Here is a 24,775-nt window from a genome sequence, read left to right as displayed (position 1 = left end):
TTTTAATTGTTGTCATCTACAATACTGTCATATTTATTTTATAGTACAGTGGTACCTCAGGTTAAGTACTTAATTTGTTCCGGAGGTCCGTTCTTAACCTGAAACTGTTCTTAACCTGAAGCACCACTTTAGCTAATGGGGCCTCCTGCTGCCGCCGCACCGCCAGAACACAATTTCTGTTCTCATCCTCAAGCAAAGTTCTTAACCTGAAGCACTATTTCTGGGTTAGCGGAGTCTGTAACCTGAAGCATATGTAACCTGAAGCGTATGTAACCCGAGGTACCACTGTACAGTACATTGATTATTACTTTCATTTTGTGGATCAATGGTATCGTTAGATAGTAAAATTCATGTTAAATTGCTGTTTTAGGGGTTGCTTTTAGAAGTCTGCAACGGATTAATCTATTTTGCATTACTTTCTATGGGAAAGCGTGCCTTGGTTTTGGAACACTTTGGTTTTGGAAAGGACTTCCGGAATGGATTAAATTTGAGAACCAAGGTACCACTGTACCTCATAATATTAGAGGCATGGCTAGCAGGTGTGGCCCTTGGTGTGAAGAGGCGTTATGTCTTGTTCTCATTTGATTCCTCCCAAACCACTTCAGAGCTGCCTCAACCTGCCTTTGGATGACACTGAATCAGTACTTCACGCAAAAAACTGAAAAACTAGGAGAGTGTTTTATAAAGCACAGCAAGCCAATTCAGAAGCCACAACTGGAGAAATCGGGTGAGATTATTTTCGCCCTTCCCTTTCACTTTTTTTTTGAAAGGGTGAGGACGTGTGTCAGTTATAGTGATAGGCATTCACGCCGTAGAATTTGTGCCTTCTGCCTTTCCTGTCGTGATCTCTCAGGTCCCTTATTCCTCCTCTAGTTAGATCACTCAGGCGCTTGATGGCTTCACCCTTCCTAAAACAATACTGCATATCGTTTAATTTTGTCTGAGGCCGAGCTATCCCGCAGTTAGGAATCCATTCTGGGAAACTGGACCTGCTTTCGATCCCTGGGAAGACATTAGGAACACATTGAACACCCGGGATGTCATCACAGGTTTCAAAGTTCACCTCCGTTGGGCCTGGTTTAGAGAGGCTGATGGGATGGTGCCACACAATGTAATTGCTTAAGCGGGAGGGGGGCAGATCTTCGTAGCGAATGGATTCAGCGGGCTTCACAACAATCTCTGGTTCGGGGGGGACAGCAAGCTGCCTTTGATACAACTTCTCCGTCTTCCAAGTATCTGTAATTTTCTGAAACCTGCTCCACGGGAGTTTTGTATGTTTCATGCTTTCTCTTGGGTTACCTACCGGACGATCAATCTGATTTTGCTGGAAGTCTTCAATTCTCTTTTTTGCTCCGCTGTCTGTTTCCGGAGGCATTTGCCTACTGCTGCTCTGCACCGCATCTAAACATTTGCGTATGAGTGACTCGCCTGTCCATTGAGGTGGGTGCTCACAAATATAGCCAGGATCCTGCTGCTGAGGGTCATAGGGGCGAATTGGTTTGCCTTGAAGTGCGCGAGCAATACGTCCTTCTAAGGGTCTTACTTGAGTCTCAGCTGACGGAAATGAATCTCTCTGAAAAACAGATAGCTTGGGATTGATAGCTACCCTTTCTGTTTACAGTGATGTTCTCTAAAGACAACTCTCAGAGCAGCAATGGTGAACTTTTGGCCCTCCAGATGCAGTTAGATTCCCAACTCCCATCAGCCCCAGTCAGCATGGCCAATGGTCAGGGGTGATGGGAGTTGTAGTCCAGCAGTATCTGCCATGCCACAAATTCCCCATTTCTGTTTTAGGACCAAACTAGTTACTGTATATCATTTGCTTGATGATTTAATATTTAAATAAATTGTCCTTCGTGCAAGCAAATTCCAGGGCAGTGTATGATAATATCAGCAACAAGAGAATACAAGAAACCAAAAGACAACATCTATGAAACGAACAAAGAGACTGGAGGACAGATGTAACCCTTTAAAAATGCGTGTTCAAAGAACAGGGCTAGGTGATATTTGGTTTTCAACAGCGTGATATATCACCAGCTAAACATTGCGACATATTGATATATCGTGATATCTGAAATAAGGATGGAGCTATGTATAAAGGCATTGTCTGGGTTCACGGTTTTTCCCACATTGCGATTTTTTGCATAGCACACACAAACGCACATCAAGATTTGTGATATATTGCCAGGTCAAAAAGTATGAAGCCGATACCACAATATGGGCTTCACACTGGTTTTGGACGATATAGTGACATGTCGCCCAGCCCTATCAAAGAGGAAAGTCTGGTGCTGAAAAGATCGCAACTTCAGTGTCATTGCAAGATTAAAAGCCACTGTAGGCATTGCAAGGTGACAGCTATGTCCAGGGTATTACCTTTCCCCCCCCGTTTATTTCCATTATTATTAGTAATAATATTTTATTTGTTCCACTCCATTAAAGAAAAGCTTTAATGAAGACATTTCATCACCACAGATCAATAAAACGTGTCTCATCACGAACAAAGCTAATGCATAGAAAAAGTGTGCCTTGCAACAATAAGGTTGCAGCATGGAATGTCGCTGTTCAGAATTCCAGCCTCTCCATTCCATTCTCCTTCCCACCTGGTTTTCTAGGACAGTCAGCTGGCTGTTCTATGAAACTGAGCATGCTCAGTTCTCATTGGGCTGCTTTGTGGTTCCCCCCTTCCCTTAGAGACACGTTTATTTGTTTTTGCATTTCTGCAACCACCGTGCCCACCTCCCAGCTTGATATCTCCCTCTTGGGTGCTGTGGGTGGGTGCTGCCCTTCGGGCTACATCATCAATGGCACTCACAGCCTGAAGATCAGAAATGGAAGGGAACGATCAGCTTGAAAGGTCCTAGTTGCCATACTTACGAGTTCAACATCCATGCCCAGTTCTCCAGTTGCTCTGCCAATCATCTTGGGATCATGGTCATCCAGCAGCAAGGGGTTCATAGAACCTTTACCTTAAGCAAACCAATGTTGACATCAGTTTAGGAAGTTAATATGTAATATGTGGTATGCAATAATATTGTTATGTGTTACCCCAGTCTCCAAGCTGTTGGAGACTCCAGGGCTACCTGTGCTTAACCCAGGATTTAGTTTCCTTGGAATGAAAGCCAATGGAGATTGTGGTGTCCCCAGGATAAATGGTTTCATTTACACATATATAGATCCCAGTCATAGGATGGAGTGGCTCACAGCAACAACACCCCCCCCTTGTGGTTTTTGCTTCTCCTTTAAGCTTCCAGGGGAGACACAAAGTCATGTCTCTGTTTCTGCAGCTTCAACATGCAGCTCATACCTCACAGATATACCAATTCTGGGCATCGTTCTTCTACCTAGGATCATGTGGCCTTTAGTCAGGTGAAGGGAGTGAGGAAGATGCCTATGGCCCCCTTTCCTGGAGAGTAGCATCACTTAGCTCGTTCTTTGAGATGCTCACGAAGGCTTCACTAAAGCCATTACCATGATAAGTTTGACCCATTCTGCAGGTTCCCTCGTATACATTCCAGCCTTACAGGTACAGGTCCTAATAATTGGGACTCCAGGTATCATCAAGACTGTCCCCCCAAAAAACCCCTCCTCATAATATTTTGGAAAATGCAGAGCAAATCTCAAGATGATTTATCTGTAGATATTTTGTGTTCCAGCCTTAATCTCTCACATTTAAAAGGTGTGTACCTGTGTAGTCACGCTTGTAAGTCGACAACCAGAGGGCCTTTTTGACATTTTCCAGCATGTTGGCAGCTCTGAATGAAATGTCAAGCTCCGGGGGTTTGGAAGTCTTCTTGCGGCCCCCCTTTGGGGAAGCATTTGGGTCGCCTGCCTGACCATTTTCATCGCCATTCTGACAATAAAAAGTAGAACAGGCATGTTAAATTCTCCTACTTGAACCGTGCAGGTGTTTGCTGAGAGGGTAGGAAGGACACAACTTTCAAAATTGAAGCTGTCAAGGTTTAAAATGTGGTTTTAGAAATCTGTCTAATTGGGAGCAAATGAATGAGGATGGTAAAAGTTTGGATGCACTTTCCAGATAAGAGTCTAGGGCAGGGATGGGGAGCTGTCTTCAGCTTGAAGGCCAAATTCCCTTTTGAGCAACCTGCTGGAGGCCATGTGCTAGTGGAGGTCAGGACCAGAGGCAAAAGAGGATGCAGCCATTAATATGAATGCTACCTTAGTACTATGGGATATTTTCTACACACCTTCTGCCACCCTCCCTCCTCCATTCAAAGAAGGCATTGCCTCTGCCATGGGCGTGTCTACTTTGTAAGATTAAAAAATAATAATTTCCTCTCATTGTTCTGTTTTAAACTTTTTTAAAAAGGTCATTTTTAATTTGTGCATCATCTCGAGACATATATGTGGAAGGCAGTTAAGAAATAACAACAACAATAATATTATAGTCCATGAAGCTGGCTGGCAAAGGCTGGTCTGCTCTGCCAGAGCTGTCTCTAAGACCTCTTTGTTACTTGAGGTTTTAAAATTTTATTTTTAAAGATGGAGGTAACCAGGAATTGAACCTGGTTCTTTTTTATTGCTGAGCTGTAGCCCTCCCTCTAATGTCAAAATTCCCAACCATAGTAGCGATTACCTACAGGAAAGTATCCAAGCCGTCTGTCTAAAGGTTCACCGGCTCTTTCATCTCTTTCGGGGCCACCTTTAAAATTCAGAAATACTTGATTGCATAATATGAAATTCAAGCAGCTCAGGTAAGAAGAAGAATCTGACTTGGAAGGGGGCAGCTACTTTGCTATAGTCAAGAAACGCTTCCTGATTCACCACAAATCAGAGATCTACCAGGAGGTCTTTGCCTGTTGGGCAGAAGGCAGAAGACTACTATCTTTCGCAGAGCACTTTTTAACAATGTTTGTGGAAGAGGGGCAAAACTGGCTGAGTACACACCATACAGTAAAAGCACAATCTTGGGCACAGTAATTTCTTAAGGGTGCTCTGTGAAGGGTCAGCTAAAGTTCCCAGGTTTCTTTCCGGGTTGGTGGTAGTGGTGTGTGTTTTAAATGTATGGTGCACGCTCTTTGTGTACAGTCACGATGATTTTGCTGCCAGCGTCTGAATGCAAAGAAGGAACACAGCTGAAGAATTCCTCAGAGAAGGCCATAATTCTTAACCTGATAAGCTTTGCTTGGAATAGAACTTGTCCTCTGATGGTCCCTTGCAAAACAAAAATAGAACCGCACATCTTTCCATCTTTGTACTGCTTAGGGCCAGTCTAGAATGGAGTACAGGCAGACGGGAGAAAGTTTAGAAGGAGGAATGCTAATCACACTATGGTACAATAATGTCTTACAAGCCTCCTTTGTTTACTAGGCAAAGACTCCACAATGTGCTTCAGCATTCTTATTCAGCGTTGTGGTGATGGGTGGTTGGAGATAACAGCTCCTTAACTCAACTTGACCTGTTGCTTAATGCCATTACTTCCCAATGATTAAAGCTTCTTAACACTGTATGCATTTAAACTGGACAAATGTTCTGTGACTGCAGTAGTCTCATGAGGTTTTCCTCTTACATTACTTCCCTTTGCCTGTAATCTGTTTTGCGTTATTGCCAACACGTTTATAGAAGTCTGAATGTGCAGTATGGTCATCTATTCATTAATTTATTTAAAAGATGTTATACTACTTTTTCAATGCATTCAAAGCAATTTGGGGGGAAAGGAGAAAAATTAAAACTGGAATAATAAAATAAAAATAAATATGCTTATACATTGTGGTGTGTTCTTCCCAGGGAGGTTCATCCAGCACCTTCATTATAAGGTAAAAGGTAAAGGTAAAGAACCCCTGGATGGTTAAGTCCAGTCAAAGTCGACTATGGGGTGCAACACTCATCTTGCTTCAGGCCGAGGGAGCTGGCATTTCTCCACAGACAGCTTTCAGGGTCATGTGACCAGCATGACTAAACCGCTTCTGGCGCAACAGAACACCATGACAGAAACCAGAGCTCACAGAAATGCCATTTACCTTCCCACCGCAGCGGTACCTATTTATCTGCTTGCACTGGCGTGCTTTCAAACTGCTATGTTGGCAGGAGCTGGGACAGAGCAATGGGAGCTCACCCCGTTGCAGGGATTTGAACTGCCGACCTTCTGATCGGCAAGCCCAAGAGGCTCAGTGGTTTAGACCACAGAGCCACCTGCACCCCCCTACCTTCATTATACATCTTTGGGCACCAGGCGAAAACATTCTTCTTCAACCATCCACTGGCTGATTAATATTCTAATAAATCTTTTAACCTTTTAAATGTTTTTGCAGAAGGAGGGGTTATTGTTTTGTTATTTTTGTTTTAACTATTTATTTGTGCTTTTGCTTTATATTTTATCTTGTTAACCACCCTGAGATCTTCGGATGATGGGCATTATATAAATTTATTAATAATGTGTATTAGCCAGTTGAAAGCATTGTAAGGGGCAAACCCCAATAGATAGATAAAAAAGGGATGGCTTGTCCGAAAAATCAGGCTAAGAACAATCCCTCAGTTTTAGAAGATACTGGGGCCACATCTGTAAAGCCCTTTCTTTTAGTGGCATATATTTGTATTGCATGGACAGATGTATAAAGTAACAAAAGCAGAACTGGTCTGATGAAGGAGGCTTGATAATGTCACTACATTACAACCTAATCTCCAGGATCTCCCTCCCGCTTTCCTTGGAATAGGAGAAACCCTGCTGCAGGCCTCAGTTAAAAGCCCCACCAGGAACTCTATGGAACCCTGCCAATAAACCCATTATGTTATGAGCACCTATACAGAGCTTGAATTCAAAAGTCAAGGTTCAGCCACCAAGATTGAGTCTGTGGCTTAGCCTCCTGTGACTCAGTAGATTTGAGTCTGATGGTTTTTTCACCAGCAGATTTCTATTGATTCCAAAACAGTTTTGTGCCTTACATGGATCTCGGAGTCAGAGGATGTTTAGCATTTGGGAAGAAGTGTGCAGTTGAGGGGGAGATAGGCAAGCCCTGGATGCAGAGATGGTCAATATTTCCTCTACATACTAGGTATGTCATACCTGCCTTTTGGGTAAGGTAGCATAACAAATAATAATATCACAGAATGGTAGAGTTGGAAGAGATCCCAAGGGACATCTAGTCCAGGGGTCAGCAAACTTTTTCAGCAGGGGGCCGGTCCACTGTCCCTCCGACCTTGTGGGGGGCTGGACTATATTTTGAAAAATATATATGAATGAATTCCTATGCACACTGGGAAGAATGGGGAAGGGTAAGGGCAGGCATAACTCTTCATGGTGGGTTCTCAGACCGGATTTAGGACCCAGGTGGGCCTGATCTGGCTCGGGGGCCGTAGTTTGCCGACCCCTGATCTAGTCCAACCTTCTTCACTGCAGGAATCTTAACTAGATCATACATGACTGGTGGCCATCCAACCTCTGCTTAAAAACTTCCAAGGAAGGAGAGTCTGCTACCTCTTGTGGGAGTCTGTTCCACTGCTGAACAGCTCTTGCTGTCAGAAAGTTCTTCCTGAAGTTTAGTCAGAATCTTCTTTCTTGTAACTTGAAGCCATTGGTTTGACTCCTACCCTCCAATTATATAGAAGTATTGCTGCTCCCCCTCTTCCCCCAAGATAATGCACAGAACTGCCTTAAAGCTTCTAAATAGAGAGCTCTGCTAGCTTATACAGTTGAGAATATGATCTTTAACAGGCATGGGGAACATTTAGTGTTCCAGATGCTAAACTACAGCTCCCATCATCCTTTAGCCATTGGCTAAGATTGCTAGGGCAGGTGGGAATTGTCGTTCAGCATCATCTGGAGGGTCCCTGGTTGCACACTTCTTTACAGCTATCCTAAGAGCAGGTTTTTAAATTAAGTTTCTCTAGCTGATAAAATAATAATAATAATAATAATAATAATAATAATAATAATAATAATAATTTTATTTATACCCCACCCTCCCCAGCCAAGACCGGGCTCAGGGCGGCTAACAAGCAATAATAAAAACAAGTTGAATGAATACAACTTAAAAACAAGATTAAAATACTGAAACATTAAAATATTAAAATGCAGCCTCGTCACAGGAGGAGAAAGGAAAAAGAAAAAAGAAAGAGGGGGAGGGAATCAAATTGGCTCCAAGCCAAAGGCCAGGTGGAACAACTTTGTCTTACAGGCCCTGCGGAAAGAGATCAGATCCTGCAGGGCCCTGGTCTCATGAGGTAGAACGTTCTACCAGACCGGAGCCAGTGTTGAAAAGGCCCTGGCTCTGGCTGAAGCTAATCTAACTTCCTTAGGGCCCCGGGACCACTAGGGTGTTGCTATTTATGGACCTTGAAGCTCTCCGTGGGGCATATCGGGAGAGGCAGTCCCGTAGGTACGACATGAGAAAAGGACACGAGAAGACTTAAACCAAAACCGCACACAGGCACAAATGAATAATGCTTTACCTGTGATGTCGATGTTATTGTGGACGTAAGGATGAAGTGGCCGGTGACAGCCGGCCACAAGATGTGTCTCTGGATTGGCTGGTGACTTGTGCCTTAGATACTTCTCATATCTATCAAATACAGCAGAAAGTTTTTGACAGGGACAAAGAACATTGTATGGTCATGATGGGCTTCAGTTGCTTGGAATGGATTTCAGAAGAAATACAATCCCTTAATTTTGCTCATACTTCTACCTTGACTTCTCTACAAGCTGTTCCATACCTGCCAACAGGAATGCCCTCAGTTCAGTCGAGGGATTCAGCTGTTAAACTACAGGCTACAGCAACACATTTCACCCAGATTTTACTAACAGTATTATAAAAAGATAGAAAGAAGCCCTAAGAATGAGCCAAAGACATGGGGAGGAAGGGCATCCCTACTGCCTCACCAGAGTGGTACATGCTCCGGTTATCTCCTTCTTGGACTACTACAATGCTCTCTACATGGGGTTACCTTCAAAGGTGGCTCAGAAACTACAATTAATCCAGAATGCGGTTTCTAGACTGGTGACTGAGAGTGGCCACTGGGACCATATAACACCTGTCCCAAAGGATCTACGTTGGCTCTCAGTACGTTTCTGAGTTTAATTCAAAGTGTTGGTGTTGGCCTTTAAAGTCCTAAACTGTTTTGGCCCTGGACATCTGAAGGAGCGTCTCTATCCCCACTGTTCAGCCTGGACATTGAGGTCCAGCTCCTTCTGGTGGTTCCCTCATTGCAAGAATTGAGGTTACAGGGAACCAGGCAGAGGGCCTTCTTTGTAGTCCCCCACCCGCTGTGGAACACCCTCGCATCAGATGTCAAGGAAATAAACAATAATATGACTTTTTGTAGATATCTGAAGGCAGCCCTGTTTCGGGAAGCTTTTGATGTTTGGTGTTCTGTTGGAAGCTGCCCAGAGTGGCTGGGGTACAAGCAATAAATTATTATCATTACTCAGCATGAATTCTTTCCCTTTTCTTCGGAAGATGACCCCACCCCTGCCCTTCCCTGCACCCAGAGTGCTAAATGCACACACTTGTTTTCTTTCTTTCTTAACTTTTTTTGCACTTCAGGAAGGGTAATGCAGAATTCTGGAACGAGGTCCAGTGGAGAGCTTGGGCCATCGTTTTCTAGCCAATAAATTATACTGAAACTAATTTAAGAATAAACCAAAGGGAAGGGCAGTGTCTTTGTCATCAGCAAGCCTTTGTGGTCATCTTCAGCTCTTTCTGTCTCCTCAGGGAACCTGGACTGTGGCATCAATTGCCAGGAACTAGATGCCACAAACTCCTCCATATAGTCCTAATATATTGTATATTTTGAACTGTAAGCTGCTTTAGAAGCCAGTTTGGCTGGGAAATGGATAAAAATGTCAGTCATACTTTTCCTGTTATCTGAATAAAACACACACAGATTTTAACACAGACGTAAGTTAACTATACTTACTCCTCTGAATTTTCTGGCAAGTCAGGAAGTCTGTAATAAGAGAGAGGTCAGCCAGTTATATCAGTGTATAGGATACCTTATACTTCCAAAAGGCAATTGTAATTGAGACTATTCTGATTGCTGCAGCTGAATTTGGCCAAATGGCTTTAGGATATACTCAAAGCTTAGTAAATTTCACCCATCGGTCTGGAGAGGTCCGGAGGGTGTCAACACAAGAAGGGGCCTTCTCTGCAGTGGCTCCCCGTCTGTGGAATGTTCTCCCCAGGGAAGTTCACCTGGTGCCTTCATTATACACTTTAAGGTGCCAGGCAAAAACGTTCCTGTTTAATCAGGCCCTTGGTTGATTTGATTGACATCCTATGCCCTTTTAAATTGTGGGGTGGTGTTTTTTTTTTGGGGGGGGGAAAGATTATTGGGTTGTTGTTTTTATTTTGATTATGTATTTTGTGATTTTATATTTTGATTTTATTCTGTGAACCACCCTGACACCTTTGGGTATAGGGTGGTATATAAATTTAATTGATGAAGATGATGAAGAAGATGATGATAAAATGTCCTTCACGTTTTGGACATGGATTGCAACATGATGCAAACAGCAGCACTCTGCATTGTTAGGAGTCAAAATGAGGAGAACCTCCTTGGATGGATCTACTTTGGGAGACAAATGTTATTTGGAATCCATCAGTTAGTATTTTGTCTGCATTGTCCTGAATTATTCATAGTTGTAAAATATTTACTTCGGTGGTTTATTGATTTTGATAATTATTCTGCTATTAAACAGTGTATTTTGTACAGTGGTACCTCGGGTTACATACGCTTCAGGTTACACACTCCGCTAATCCAGAAATAGTACCTCGGGTTAAGAACTTTGCTTCAGGATGTGAACAGAAATCGTGCTCTGGCAGCACGGTAGCGGCAGTAGGCCCCATTAGCTAAAGTGGTGCTTCAGGTTAAGAACAGTTTCAGGTTAAGAAAGGACCTCCAGAATGAATTAAGTACTTAACCCAAGGAACCACTGTATTGTATGGATGGGATCCTAAGGGTCATCTAGTCCAACCCCCTGCAAGGCAGGAATCTCAACATGCAGTCTCCCATCCAATTTGAAACCAGACCAGACCCTGCTTAGCTTTGCAAATGTGCTAGCAGTTTTGTTGCTGCACCTCTAGCAGGTAACATCTGTTTGATTATTTTTGTCCACCACCCTGGGATCCTATGGGCTGAAGGCCACTTTTAAAATGAAATTAATAACAGCAGGAACAGCAAACAAAAATTATAGGGAGCAAGGCTTGCATGTGTGCAGTAAAATGAGGCGGTCGACTTCTGAGGTGGTAAAAGAGACTGCCATTTCAAACTGCAGGTGGTATATCATATCTTTTAACCCTCCCCGTACATAAACAACTCACTGGAAGTAGTTCAGTTCTGTTCAGTAAATTTATTGTGCTAGCCAAAGGACATGACAAAACCATATAACACAGGCAATATAAAATATAATGCAAAGCCTCTATTTGAACAAACAGAACCATGTGTTGCAAGCAAGACTGTGAATGGGGAGCCTCCACAACCACATACAACATATTTCAATTTAGAACTCCAAATCCTCCTTACAATTTACTGTTATTTTGTCCAATTCCTTCTTCCTAATCTTTTTTGCCGCTAGTGGAAAAAGGGTGACTATATGAGCCTCACAGGTGTTAGAGTTACTCAACAATCACAGAACTCTCTCTGCTGAGGAGAGACTGCTTTCTTGAACAAACAGGGGATTTAGGAAGCATCTCCAAGCTTCGTGTATAATGGGCAATAAAACAAATAATGAAGAATGTCTTCGACCCACGGTTGCCCACATGTACAGAATCTACCTGCATATGGCATCTTTGCAAGTAGAAAGCTAGGGCAACATGGAATGGGCCCAGCTAGACAATACTTTCTTCCAGATGTGCTAGGTTTTTCACTTGCAAGATGAGCAATGTTATGAAGGGGTGCAGTTCTAAACAAACTACTTTGCTGAATGTGTAGAGCAGGTTTAATCTATCTAGTCTGTTCTTTCCAGCTTTCTGGTGGCTGGTTTCCTGACATGAGGTGTGTCCAGACATAACCACAAACATTACAAACACTGCACAGGAAGGAAGTATGTTTTAAAATAAGGAACCACTACTTCCCTACATCAACACCTAGTAGGGGGGGGCACAGCTCAGGATCTCAAGTGGACTCATTGTAATATCTGGATTTGAAGAGTGAAAAAATCTTGGGTTATAAAAAATAGAATAGGTGGATGTTAATGAGTGAATATTTAGTTGAAGGACAGAAAACCGGAAGTCTTTTTATCTCCTCCCCTCTTTCTTTTCCTTTTCCCTTTTCCCTTCTGTTCCTTTTTAGATTAGATTTTTAAAGTATTTATTTTATTCTGGTGTATTATAAAAGATAATTTGTACTGGGAATGAACCTTTGTATATCTTTGGATTAGTATAAATGCAAATAGATACATTTTTTAAAAAGGAACTCATGTGGGCTGCAATAGTTGCTCTTGGAATGTATCCTAATTTTTTTATTATGCTGATAACGCAACTGTGTTTCTTTCTGAATGAAACAGGCATTCAAACAAATAATTATGTTTATTCCAGTTCTGAAACGTGCAGCAATCACTTTTTGTGTTTTGGTGCCATCAGGTGGCAAAACTATAGTTCTGCAGTTCTAATCCCACAATGCTCAAGTTTCTGTCAGCCGGCTAAGTTTTCATATGGGCAATGAGAGAACCTTTTCTTCAGTTATTAACTTAACCGCTAGCTCTCTGCATCAAAATCTAAAGGCACAACCACAACAGCACTCGAGCTCTGTGTGCTATTTAAAGACAGTCTGATCTTAGCTGGGAACAACATCTTGAGAGACAACCATGTTAACCTGTTGCTGCAAATATAACAAAGGGTGCTTCTAGACTGCCATCATTTTCAAGTGGAATTCTGTCATCTAACCTCCCCAGAAACAAATCAGAATGAAAGCTTATCAAATAGCCAAAGTTGTCTAACCTTCCTCCATACCAATAAGAATGGAAGCCAAAGCAGTTCATTTTTAACACACAAGCCTTTATGAACTGAGACGGAATCCAGTCCACAAAAGCCCATTTTATAATACAGTTGTCTTTAAAGGGGTCACAATACAATTTGTGGTTTTAATCTGAGGATATATGTGACCTGACTTGTGATGAAGATACCTGTGTATCTTAGCGATGCTGAATAAAAACCCATTCAACCAACCTAAATGCAAAGCCACACAAGGTATATAGGAGTGCCCTTTGCTATGGCACTATTGCCAGAATAATGACATACTTGTTAATGTAGTGATCTGAAAACTGCAGAATTTCAGGATGTAGACACCAATGCCTCATTCTTGAACGCTGCAGGTATTTTAAACGTGAGGTTAGTGTATCATAGATCATAAAAGCTCTCTGTTCACATTGGGCAGTCTCTTTTGACCATAGGATGGAGGGAATGTTTTTATAAAATAAATATTCTTCCAGGTTTAGTCCTCATCAGTTTTTGGCTTTCCGAGAGACACCAGCATTTCTGAATTGGCTTCTGGATTTAAACACCAATATCCAGCCATCCAGAGTGAAAGTAGATAGCCTACCTTAGCGGGGCATCTCTGTTACTGCCATAGTACTGGTGTTCCTGATCAAACTTGTAAGGTGGCTCATAGATTCTGTGGGATTCTGGCAACAGAGGTTCAGATTCTTGTTCTCCTTTCACGATGGGCTTGCGCAGCTGGAATATTTCCCTTAGCTCTTCATATCTGAAATCAGATCAAGTGTTCCCAAAGAGCAGCTGCAGCAATGATACTCTACCTGAGTGAAGCTTGCTTCATAGCTGGGATGGACACTTAACAGACAGGAGGGCAAAAGAGGACACAGATTTGCATAGCAATTGCACATGCTGATTAAGATGCAATGGTTCACATTTGGAAGCAATTGCTGCAGTTTAAATAGAGATATAATGCATCTTGCCATAGCGGGCCTGACTGCTGACCAGGCTCTGACTGTTGAGAGTCAACTTGAAGGCTCTCTCGCCTTCTTCTCAGAGTCCTTTCTGTGTATATCAGACTTGAAACAGACAGCCTTTCAAACAGAGAACTGTCCCTCATAAAGCAGGACACATGGACACCTAGCTCATAGTGACTAACAGTGCAAATCTAGCCATGTATACCAGGCATTGGCAAACTCGGCTCTTCAGTTGTTTTGAGACTACAATTCCCACCATCCCTGACCACTGGTCCTGTTAGCTAGGGATGATGGGAGTTGTAGTCCCAAAACATCTGGAGGGCAAAGTTTGCCTATGCCTGATGTATACTCAGAGGTAAGCAGGGCTTTTCCCCCTGGCAGTACAGTGGTACCTCGGGTTAAGAACTTAATTCGTTCTGGAGATCCATTCTTAACCTGAAACTGTTCTTAACCTGAGGTACCATTTTAGCTAATGGTAAACCTCTTAACCTGAGGTACCATTTTAGCTAATGGGGCCTCCTGCTGCTGCCGCTCTGCCACCGCACGATTTCTGTTCTCATCCTGAAGCAAAGTTCTCAACCTGAGGTACTATTTCTGGGTTAGCGGAATCTGTAACCTGAAGCATCTGTAACCTGAAGTGTCTGTAACCCAAGGTACCACTGTATTCAATAGTACGCAGTTATCAGCACCCCCCAATCTTTTGATAAGGTAAATGGAGGGTGAGGAGAGCAAGCTAGCAAGCGTATCTCAAAGGGGGATTGCAAAAAGCAGGAGATGGAGTAGGTGGCAGCGAGGAAAAGGAGGCCTTTGTTTGGGGCTGTAGTTGCTGCTCCCAGTCAACAGGTTACACCAGGGGTAGTCAACCTTTTTATACCTACCTCCCACTAATGCATCTTTCTTGATGGTAAAATTTCTTTACCGCCCACCAGTGCTCGATGGAAGGAGGATTCCACTTGTGCTGTAGAACCCCCTACTGCCCTCGAATCCTGAAACGCCCACTAGTGGGCCGTAGGGACCAGGTTGACAAACCCCTGGGTTACACTGTTCCCACTTGGCTGCCCCTGTAGGGCACACTCTCCCCCTGGGTGTGCAGCTATGCCGCTGCCTCGCTGCACCGCGAGTGACCAGGTGAGCCCAAGCACCACTTCCTTTTCATCTCTGCTCACTCTTTCCATGTCTGTGGGGCTGGGAAGGGAGGGAGAGAGAGAGAAGGGGAGAAGAAAGCAGCCTCTGCTGCTAGTGCTGCTGTCCTGAGTGGGTGTGAGCAGACAGGGAAAGGTGTGTGTGTGGGGGGGGAGAAGTTGAGGAAGGGGGGGGACCAGGAGAGACAGAGAGAGAGAGAGAAAAAAGGGGGAATCATGGTGAGCACTGGCACTTTTCTAGGAAAAAAGCCCTGGATGTAAGCCCTATTGAACTGATTCAGTCTTAATCACAGGTAAGTGGAGTTAGGACTGCAGCCTCAAACCCTTAATTTCTCCTTTCTTCCATGTCATTAGCCTGTTTCAAAACTCCTGGCTAGTCAGCTTGTCCTGCACATCAATTTAAAGTTCACAGCCCTTCTTGAGTTATTAGAACATGTTTCTTGCACCCTTAAACTGAAACATCTATGCTGTGGCTGTGCTTTTTAAGGTTACTTTTAACGTTCCATACAACAAGGTTCATTGAATGCTATTGGCACAGAGATGCTGGACTAAGTCAGATATCCTTCCTGCCAAATTCCTGGGCTAAATCACTCATCTGAGGCTGCTATTTGCATTGAGAGGAACTAGCACAAATGCAGACATATTTCACATCACGACTAGTTTGGTCCCTGCTCAGTCCATGTTAACTATCAACTGACATGCATGCAATTTCTGCTATTTCATGGGTTGCTACTTGCAAAATGTGTAGCCCAGCCCTATGTGTTGTTGTTGTTGTTTTAAGGTAAAGGACCCCTGACAGCTAAGTCCAGTTGTGAATGACTCTGGGGTTTCATCGCTCATCTTGCTTTACTGGCCGAGGGAGCCGACGTTTGTCTGTAGACAATTTTTCTGGGTCATGCAGCCAGCATGACTAAGCCGCTTCTGGCAAAATCAGAGCAGCACATGGAAACGCCGTTTACCTTCCCGCCAGAGTGGTACCTATTTATCTACTTGCACTTTTTTGCGTGCTTTCGAACTGCTAGGTTGGCAGGAGCTGGGACTGAGCAGTGGGAGCTCACCCCGTCGTGGGGATTCGAACTGCCGACCTTCCGATCGGCAAGCTTCAGGCTCAGTGGTTTATACCACAGCGCCACCCATGTCCCTATATGTGTGTTTACTCAGAATTAAATCTCATCCAAGTCAATGAGGCTTAATTCCAATACACAGCATTGTGGCCGTAATGAGTATATTCATACTACAGTGGTACCTCAGGTTACAAACACCTCGGGTCACAAGCACTTTGGGTTACAGACTCCGCTAACCCAGAAGTAGTACCTCAGGTTAAAAGCTTTACCTCAGGATGAGGACAGAAATCATGGGGCAGCGGCAGCGGGAAGCCCCATTAGCTAAAGTGGTACCTCAGGTTAAGAATGGTTTCAGGTTAAGAATGGACCTCCGGAACAAATTAAGTTCGTAACCAGAGGTACCACTGTATAAGACCTAATTCAGCTACATAGAGATATTGGAAAAAAATAGAGTGAATAGCTACTTCTTACCTTTCTGGTGATATAGGTGGGCCCGGGGGAATATCCAGTGGAGTCAGGTGATTCGCAGATTCCAAGGTTTTTGTTACTAAGGCTGTTCCATCTTGAGCATCATTGTAATAGGTCATACCCGTATGCATTTCCATCTTTAATAGCTACAGAGTAAATTTATACACAGAAAAGTCCGTGATCAAAGCAACTAGCATTCTGCTTAGTTTGAACAGATAAAATTCTGTTTCAATAGGTAACTAGAATTGACTTAGCAACAGCGCCAACTTCATTACTGAACGAGATCACTTTTCAGATTGCAATATAAAAATGAGAGAGTCTGGACAAAGATAGACATGACAAAGAATTTCATGATGAACTAGAAACATTGAAAACTTGGGATTTTGGAAAAGAAGAAGCCAATTTTGTTTTTTCAAAGTGACACAGTATCATATTAAAACAAAGTCCCTAAAAAAAGTTGGAAGGGACTAGAGCAGCCTTTTCCAACCTGTTGCAGTCCAGATGTTTAGAACTGCCATCCCTGGCCAAACTGGATGGGGTTGATGGGAGTTGGAGTTCAGTAACATCTGGAGACACCATGTTGGGGGAATGCTGGATTAAAGTTATTTGCATGACGGGAAATTCTCTTTCAACTTCTGGGTATTGTACCAAATGGTACGTGGGAAGAATATGAGTCAGTTTCTTCTTAGCAGCCATTCAGTAAACTCTAGTTCTTACTTTGATTTCCCTTAAGATGTAGTTCTTGGCAGAAATACCATTGTACCATGCCTTCCACTCTAATGTGATCTACCATTGAACTTTGGCAAATTCATACAGAACTATCACACGTTTCTGTTGTGTTCCACTTTTGATAAATACATGCAGTTTTGTGAGTGCGTTTGCCTGCTGGATTACACCAGAAGTTATGCACCATATACCAGTGCTATGGGTACATGTAATGCCAGGATGTGACCACAGTTGGTTCTATCCCTATTCACTTCTTCAAATGACATTTCAGTGGAAGAAATATACAAGCAGAGCATAAGGCAGGGATGGCAAGCCTGTGACCTTCCGAATATATTATATATTATATTATATTACTAATTACTATATTACTATATTATATATATATATATATATATATATATATATATATATATATATATATATATATAAAATATATATATATTATATAATATATATATATATATATATAATATATTATATAATATATATATAATATATATTATATAATATATATTATATATATAATATATATAATATATATAATATATATATAATAATATATAAAATAATATATATTACTATATAATATATATAGCATCCCAGCTGTCAGGGACTGGACTGAGGAGGAATGGTGGGGACCACCCCCCTGCACTTCGAAACGTCGCCTAGACACCCCAACTTTTACACGGGAAGACACCCGAGGACACCAAAACCTGCATTCCTGTACCCGTGAAAATCTACGAAAGCAAATATATTATATTATATATATATTATATTACTATATTATACCTCCCATCATCCCTGCCCATTGACCATGCTGACTGGGTCTAATGAAAGCCAAAGTCCAACAACATCTGGAGGGCCACAGGTTTGACACAAGGAGAAGCAAAAAGGCCCTCTTCCAAGGCAAGAGATGCGCTACCCCATAGCAGATTCCCAAACAGAGATACCTTGCACTTCCAAGATGCCCTCAGCCAGAAACCAGTTTTCTTTCTGTGTCCCTTTCTTCCAAATGGCAAATAGTCTATGTTTACACAAACTGTTCACATCATCCTCCGCCTCTCAGCTGGAGGGGTGGTTGTAGGTCACCTTCTCTGTGCTCCAATGGGTACCTCATTCAAAGGCATAGAAAGCATCCCAGCTGTCAGGGACTGGACTGAGGAGGAATGGTGGGGACCACCCCCCTGCACTTCCCAGAGAATTTCAGAGACAGTATAGATTCACAACAGTGGGTTGCAGAAGGTCATGGTTCAGAGGCTGCAGAGGGGAGAAGCTGGGAAATATTGGGAGAGGAGCAGCAGGAGGAAGAAGAACCAGGGGAGGGACAGCTGACAAATTCAGTGTCTTTGGAAAGCATTCCTGATCCCCTCCTCCTCGCAGGACCTGGCGAGCATTGAGAGTAGGAGAACAGAAGGCAAAAAACACAGATTAGCTGATGCAGGGATGATGTATAATAGGAGAGACGGAGGGGGCGGGACTTTACTCAGAGCAACGCCATTATCTGAGAGACTGCATCCTATGTCTATCTCTGTGAATATTGAATAAAACACCTTGGTAAGAGCTTCTTGTTTTTTTCCATTACGGTGGTACCTCGGGTTACATACGCTTCAGGTTACATACACTTCAGTTTACAGACTCCGCTAACCCAGAAATAGTACCTCAGGTTAAGAATTTTGCTTTAGGAAATTGTGCAGCAGCAGCAGGAGGCCCCATTAGCTAAAGTGGTGCTTCAGGTTAAGAACAGTTTCAGGTTAAGTACGGACTTCCGGAACGAATTAAGTACTTAACCTGAGGTACCACTGTACTGGCAGCCTGCTGTGAGGGAGGAGGATCAGATTCCCTGCAGCCTGACACCAGCTATCAACCTAGCCATTATCCCTCATCAGCCACCCATTCTGGACTATTAACTAATAACCTGCTCTGCCTCCACAGTCAAAGGTGGTAAACTGTCCGAATACCAGTTGCAAAAAACCGCAAGAGGGGAGAGAGAGTTCTTGTGCTTGGGTCCTGCTTGCGAGCTCCCCATTGACCATCTGGCTGACCACTCTAAGAGGAGGAAGCTGGACTAGATGGGCCTTTGGCTTGATCCAGCAGGCTTGTCTTCTGCTCTAACTTGCTCAACGCCATCCATCAACAACCACAACACCATGAATCGTGCAACAAATGTCCACTTTCAAAGTTATTATTATCATTTATTAAATTTGTATACCACCCTCTACCCGCAGGATGGATGAAGATCCATCTTTGATGCTTCCATTAGTCTCCAGGCCTTTCCCCCAACCCCATGCAGTGTTGAAAGTTAGATAAGAATGGCTAGAAGAGAGGAAACAGATGGAAGCGGACATAAAAGTGGAAGTTTGAGCTTCAAACCTACCTTTCTAGTTTAAGGGCAGTGCAGTATATTGTTCTAGTTTCCTGCCCTGTCCTGTCAGTGGTATCTGACATCACAATAGAGGAGATTGTCCTGATTGTTTGCTTTCACAGTTTCTGATGGAAAATTAGCTTGTTGAATTTGGCACATTATATTTCGGTAAAATGGATGTGGAAAAGTGAAATATATTGCTTGATACCGAAACCAAAATACCACGAATGTACTTAAAGGAAGTTTAGGTAAACGAAGGAAAAGAAAACCCTCACCTAATTGTGCTTTGAAAAACAACCTTTTAAGCTATTTCTTGAAACAAGGGGGAGATATCTGAGAGTGACGGCCACATTCTCATTAAACCAGTGCTTAGTTTTGTATTCTCTATGTTTCGACAGAATGAAACACATTCTAATGTTCACAGTCACTGGGAACAGGGCAATATTCTCCACTACAATGGAAGGCAGCAGGCTTAGGGGGTGCAGGGGAGGCCACATGGCACACCCCATATGGCTCTCTCTTCCAACATCTGGTCACCATTCCTCACCCCCTAGCGGTGGAGGTTAGTCCATTCTGGCAAATGGGGCACTGCCCCACCAACCTTAGTCTGCCCTCAGCTTGTCTCCACCTGCCTGATTTCTTTTTTTATGCAACCAGTCAGGTGATGGCATTGACTCTCATTGGCTCTGGCGCCACCTAATGTTGGTCCTCCTACTTTCTGCCCTACAAGTCCAAACCCTGACCACTACCTGCCAGCATCTAATTCCTGAGGTGGCCAATGATAGAGATACTTTCCTCTTGGTACTTATGGGGGGCAATTATGACAATTTCAATCAAAACCATGGTGGGTGAGGAAAGAGTTGAAGCTCCCCTCCCCATGTACCTGGCCCTGATGAAAAGTAGGGCTCCCACACTTAAAAAGCCCAAAACTGAGATTATTAGCAGTGACACAGTGCAGTATGTTGTTTAGTTTGGCCCTGATTTGTACATGAACGCAACTGCAGTACAATCCTGCAGGTGTCTGGACTCACTTTACAACTGCCAGCTCTTCAATGATTCATCTCTAACTTCTTGGCCTAAGCCTAATAAGAGTATTGTGTTCTTCTTCTTTTGAAAAATAAAGGGCTTAGGCACCAACACACAACTTGTGTGAGAAACAAAGAAGGTTTGGGAGCTCCTGCAGCTTCCTGAAATCCATTCCTGTAGGTTTGATTTATTCCAGCCCTTCCCCTGCCTTTCTCCCCAGTTCATGAATAATATATATGCATGGATAATAAATAATCGACAGATAGCCATCCTTGTGTGTGTTACCTGCCTAGAATTTGCTTGCAGCTTCACTTACTAGGCAGTGATTATTTCCTTGGCTCCTCTGCTATAAAACCAAAGAGAAATTTGCATTGCACAGCATCATGTCATTCCCACCCCCCATTTATTTATTTATTTTTGAGGATTTCTTCATCCACAGGAATCAGGAAAAACATTCCAATCCTTTGGTACATTTTCTTCTGCACAGCTTTTATAGAAGCAAGCCCCAAACATGTTTATTTCCGCTTCACTTTTCAGCCACTTTGGTTACAAGGTAGATTTCTTGTGGTGACATTTTTTATTTTGCTGACACTGTTTTCAGCTACATGCAATACTACTATATGCTATTTACAATTGACACCAATGGTACAGAGTACAAGAGAGATTGAAACCCGCAGCACAGCTATGGAAACAAACTAGTACAACAGCCACCATAACCAGTCTACAAAGGCCTCCTGATGGAAATCATAAATTGAAGACTGGTGGCTTTTAAAAAAAATTGCCCCATTTCTTTCTCTTTCGTTGTATCGCCTTTTAGAATGGAAATTCTCCCAGAACCTTCCAAAGTCTTGCTTCTTCATCATCAGATTCCCTTTTCATATTATTGTGTAAATGGCCAAATCTGAAAAGAAAGAATCAACCATGAATGATTCAGCGGCACCAATGATTCAAATGTGGATGGATGTAAAGGAGAGAGCCCTTCACCACCCTTTGGATCATTCTTCAAATTAAATGTGCTTTTCAAGGGTACCATTCAAATGCTTAAAAAAAAAAAAATCCTCTCCACCACCCCATTCCAAAAATGTCTTTTGAATTGTATGAAATGTCCAATTATTATTTTTGGGTTTTGGTGATGGAGAATGGAGAATTGGATGGTGGAGAACTGATAGAGAATGGTTGAAATATAATGCAGGAGAATTTTTAGGCACAACTCTAGATCTTGACTTTGGAGAGGAAAGATCATTTTTTGTCAAATGCAGAGAGGATGCTTCCAGAGTGGCCTCATTGCTTTAAAAATATCACATCTCTCTCCATCATACTTTCCTCCTTCAAGTTCAGATGGCAGGTCCGTTAAGATTTTCTCAAGCCACAAAGGACATACTTGGACTTCTAGGGAATATTTTATTCACATTGACCTGGCAAATTCATAATGGTATATTATTACATCAATTCAGATTGATAATGAGGTTGGGATTAGAAGTTGTTTATTGAATGAATAACACATAGAGCAGCTTTCTATGACCTGGTTCCCTTCAGCTGTTTTGGACTTCATCATGGACACACAATCTGTGGCTGGTGGGAAGTGTTGTTCAGATCATGGAAGGCTGCCACAGAGCGTTCAGCACTTCAATAAAACAATGGATTTAAATTTATTTACTTGTTATTGCCTTGGTCAGGGTCTTTGGCCACTTGGGGCAGACTGAAGAGAAGCGACGTCCCAAATCTCTGTGGCAAGTTGGCGGGAGAGTGGAAGGAACTTTGAACCGAAGGAGCTCTCTCAGATCTTTGTGACAAAGGAAGGGTGTGCCAAGCAAGGCTTCCGGCAGACGCCCTTCCAAACCGGAGAGGCAGGTTTGCTGCAGGCTTGATGCTTCTCTCTTCCTGAAAGTTTCTGCCAAACCTCAGGGGCAAATTCGCAGCTGAGTTGGGCACCTTCTTTGTGGTGGGTGTCCTCATCTTAATGATGTTCTTCAGCCCCCAATCCTCCAGTTCTTCAAGGTTCAGGCTTCTCTGATTTTCTTCTATAATGTCTTCATTAGACTAAAAGGGGAAAAAACAATAACACAACTTCAAGGCGAATAATATACTGGTTACCTGCTGATAATTAAGTGTGATTCTGATTAGGCTTTGGCCCTCTCCAAGTCTTGACTCTCTGCCAGTCTCAGATTTTTCTGTGGAGAGTGAGAACACTTCAAGAGTAGTTGGGGGAGGGGAAGTCAAATACAGTGGTACCTTTGTTTACAAACTTAATCCCTTCCAGAAGTCCGTTCTTAAACCAAAACCGTTCTTAAACTGAGGTGCTCTTTCCCTAATGAGGCCTCCCGCCGCCAGTGCCCTTCCACTGTTCAGCTTCCATTCTTAGACTGAGGTAAAGTTCTCAAACCAAGACACTATTTCTGGTTTTGCGGAGTTTGTAAACCAAATCGTTCTTAAACCGGACTGTTCTTAAACCGAGGTACCACTACACTCAATTCATTCTGAAGTTGTCTTACCTTCAGATTGGCTGTGCACTTACCCCGGTGTGGGCTAATATCCTTGGCTTTATTACCGATCCACTTTCCTAGTTTAATCCTTTTTTTTTTAAATAGCCAACTGGCTGGAACTGGCCAGATTTTTTGTCACAGACACCAGGAAGGTGAAACCATCCTGCTAAGTAATGTCTGATGGATAATTTCTACCTTGATGACTAACACCAGAGCTGGAGCTTATTTTCCAGGAGAAAAAAGCACGAGGTTATGATTTATTGAATAAGTAACAGGCAAATAAATGCAGACTCTCATTTTATTGAGACGTGCTGGAACTCACAAAAAGAAGTATCTCACAAGAACCTGGAGAAATATTAATTTGGGGACAATCAGAAATAACAATAAAGGAAGAGTCATATTAGACTGATTGAGTGTCAGAACTGGAGATGCTGGAGGCCTGCAAAGGGAATTTGAAGTAGCACCATTAGCAGATGGCAGAAAGCTGTATACCACCTACAGCTAGGAGCTATTCTGGAGTGTATCTGCTACATATTGGAAATAACTGTATTCTATTTAATTGACAGATAGAAGAGAAGAAGTACCTCTTTTTCTTCTTTCTTTTTTCTTACTTAGTTTTTGATAGTATTTTATTAATATTAAATAACATTACAGTACTTATAAGCCTGATATGAATGATATGATATGAAGATACATAAAGAGAGAAGATTGGTAGAAGAGATTTGTGTGAGAGGCAGAATAGACTGGTTTTTCTCAGGGTGTGAGACTGCGAAAGGTGGGAGCTGGGAAGACATGGATCTCTGTGAACTGAAGATGAAGATAGAAGGTTGATAAAATATAAAATTGTGTTGTGTGTGTGTGGCAGCAGGAGGCCCCATTAGCTAAAGTGGTACCTCAGGTTAAGAACAGTTTCAGGTTAAGAACAGACCTCCAGAACAAATTTAGTTCTTAACCCGAGGTACGATTCTTGGAGGGGTGCAATTTTCTGATTTGCCTCAGGTGCCAAAATGCCTTGGGCCAGCCCTGATTGATCCACACATATGCTGTTTGAACATTTTCTCTGTAAACCTCTTTGCATACCAATAGCAGTGCAAACACAGACATAAGGATAATATTATGTCAGTAAATTTCTTACCTCGGAATAGTTATCATCACTGTATTCTTCTCTGCTCTGCAAGCTGGTCATTACCGATTCATCACGGCAGAAGGTCTTTGAGGCTAAAAGCAAACATGTAGCTAAAGTAAATAAGATTAATCTGTTCATTTGAAATACTGTAATTTTCAGTTCTCCTAGATCGTATTTACATCAGAGATCCAAATCTGGACAGCAGAAAAAGCAGCATCTTTTTATACTACCAGGCAACCAAAAAAAATAATAATCTTACCATGACACCGATTCCAAACATCTTCATTTTAATATTAATTAGAAATGTGATGTTAATTATGTATGAGAAGTATGCAGAGAATTTTTGTGAACTTGTTTAAACAAAAGTGTTTCCGGTCAAGAAATGCAGATGGCATTACCAAATATTTCCCTTGCCTATTAACAAGCTTTAATTAGGGCTACAATAATCTGGAGCAAGACCTTATGCTTAATTACCACGTTTGAAACAAAACCACTCTGTTCTTGCATCAGCCTCAGTCAT

The 24,775-nt window shown here is 42.5% G+C and overlaps 2 protein-coding genes across 2 annotated transcripts; both read right to left on the bottom strand.

The window, feature by feature from the left end:
• Positions 1 to 659: 659 nt before the first annotated feature.
• Positions 660 to 19,748, bottom strand: SPMIP4 (sperm microtubule inner protein 4). Its single transcript, XM_081883335.1, has 9 exons — positions 19,633 to 19,748; positions 16,536 to 16,678; positions 13,492 to 13,653; positions 9,871 to 9,900; positions 8,407 to 8,516; positions 4,599 to 4,660; positions 3,685 to 3,850; positions 2,875 to 2,966; positions 660 to 1,573 (listed from the first exon to the last, which is right to left on the bottom strand). The coding sequence occupies exons 2-9, from the start codon at positions 16,667 to 16,669 to the stop codon at positions 785 to 787; spliced, it is 1,545 nt and encodes a 514-aa protein (XP_081739461.1). The 5' UTR covers positions 16,670 to 16,678; positions 19,633 to 19,748; the 3' UTR covers positions 660 to 784.
• A 1,456-nt stretch (positions 19,749 to 21,204) lies between these two features.
• NPVF (neuropeptide VF precursor) lies at positions 21,205 to 24,432 on the bottom strand. Its single transcript, XM_081883539.1, has 3 exons — positions 24,265 to 24,432; positions 22,304 to 22,686; positions 21,205 to 21,547 (listed from the first exon to the last, which is right to left on the bottom strand). The coding sequence occupies exons 1-3, from the start codon at positions 24,391 to 24,393 to the stop codon at positions 21,460 to 21,462; spliced, it is 600 nt and encodes a 199-aa protein (XP_081739665.1). The 5' UTR covers positions 24,394 to 24,432; the 3' UTR covers positions 21,205 to 21,459.
• Between the last annotated feature and the right edge of the window lie 343 nt (positions 24,433 to 24,775).

This window comes from Podarcis melisellensis, assembly GCF_964234715.1.
Source record: "Podarcis melisellensis genome assembly, chromosome: 12".
NCBI lineage: Eukaryota > Metazoa > Chordata > Lepidosauria > Squamata > Lacertidae > Podarcis > Podarcis melisellensis.
Note: the sequence above shows the minus strand (reverse complement) of the source record. Positions and strands in the feature narration are given on the sequence as shown.

Coding starts and splice junctions, on each gene's coding strand:
- NPVF (XM_081883539.1), bottom strand. CDS start 24,393: ATGAACAGATTAATCTTATTTACTTTAGCTACATGTTTGCTTTTAGCC. Junction 22,687..24,264: donor GTGATGATAACTATTCCGAG/GTAAGAAATTTA, acceptor TTCCCCTTTTAG/TCTAATGAAGACATTATAGA. Junction 21,548..22,303: donor CCTGACCAAGGCAATAACAA/GTAAATAAATTT, acceptor CTTTCTTTTCAG/ATTTGGCCATTTACACAATA.
- SPMIP4 (XM_081883335.1), bottom strand. CDS start 16,669: ATGGAAATGCATACGGGTATGACCTATTACAATGATGCTCAAGATGGA. Junction 8,517..9,870: donor TTGCCAGAAAATTCAGAGGA/GTAAGTATAGTT, acceptor TGTATTTGATAG/ATATGAGAAGTATCTAAGGC. Junction 1,574..2,874: donor TGGGCATGGATGTTGAACTC/GTAAGTATGGCA, acceptor TCTGTTTTTCAG/AGAGATTCATTTCCGTCAGC.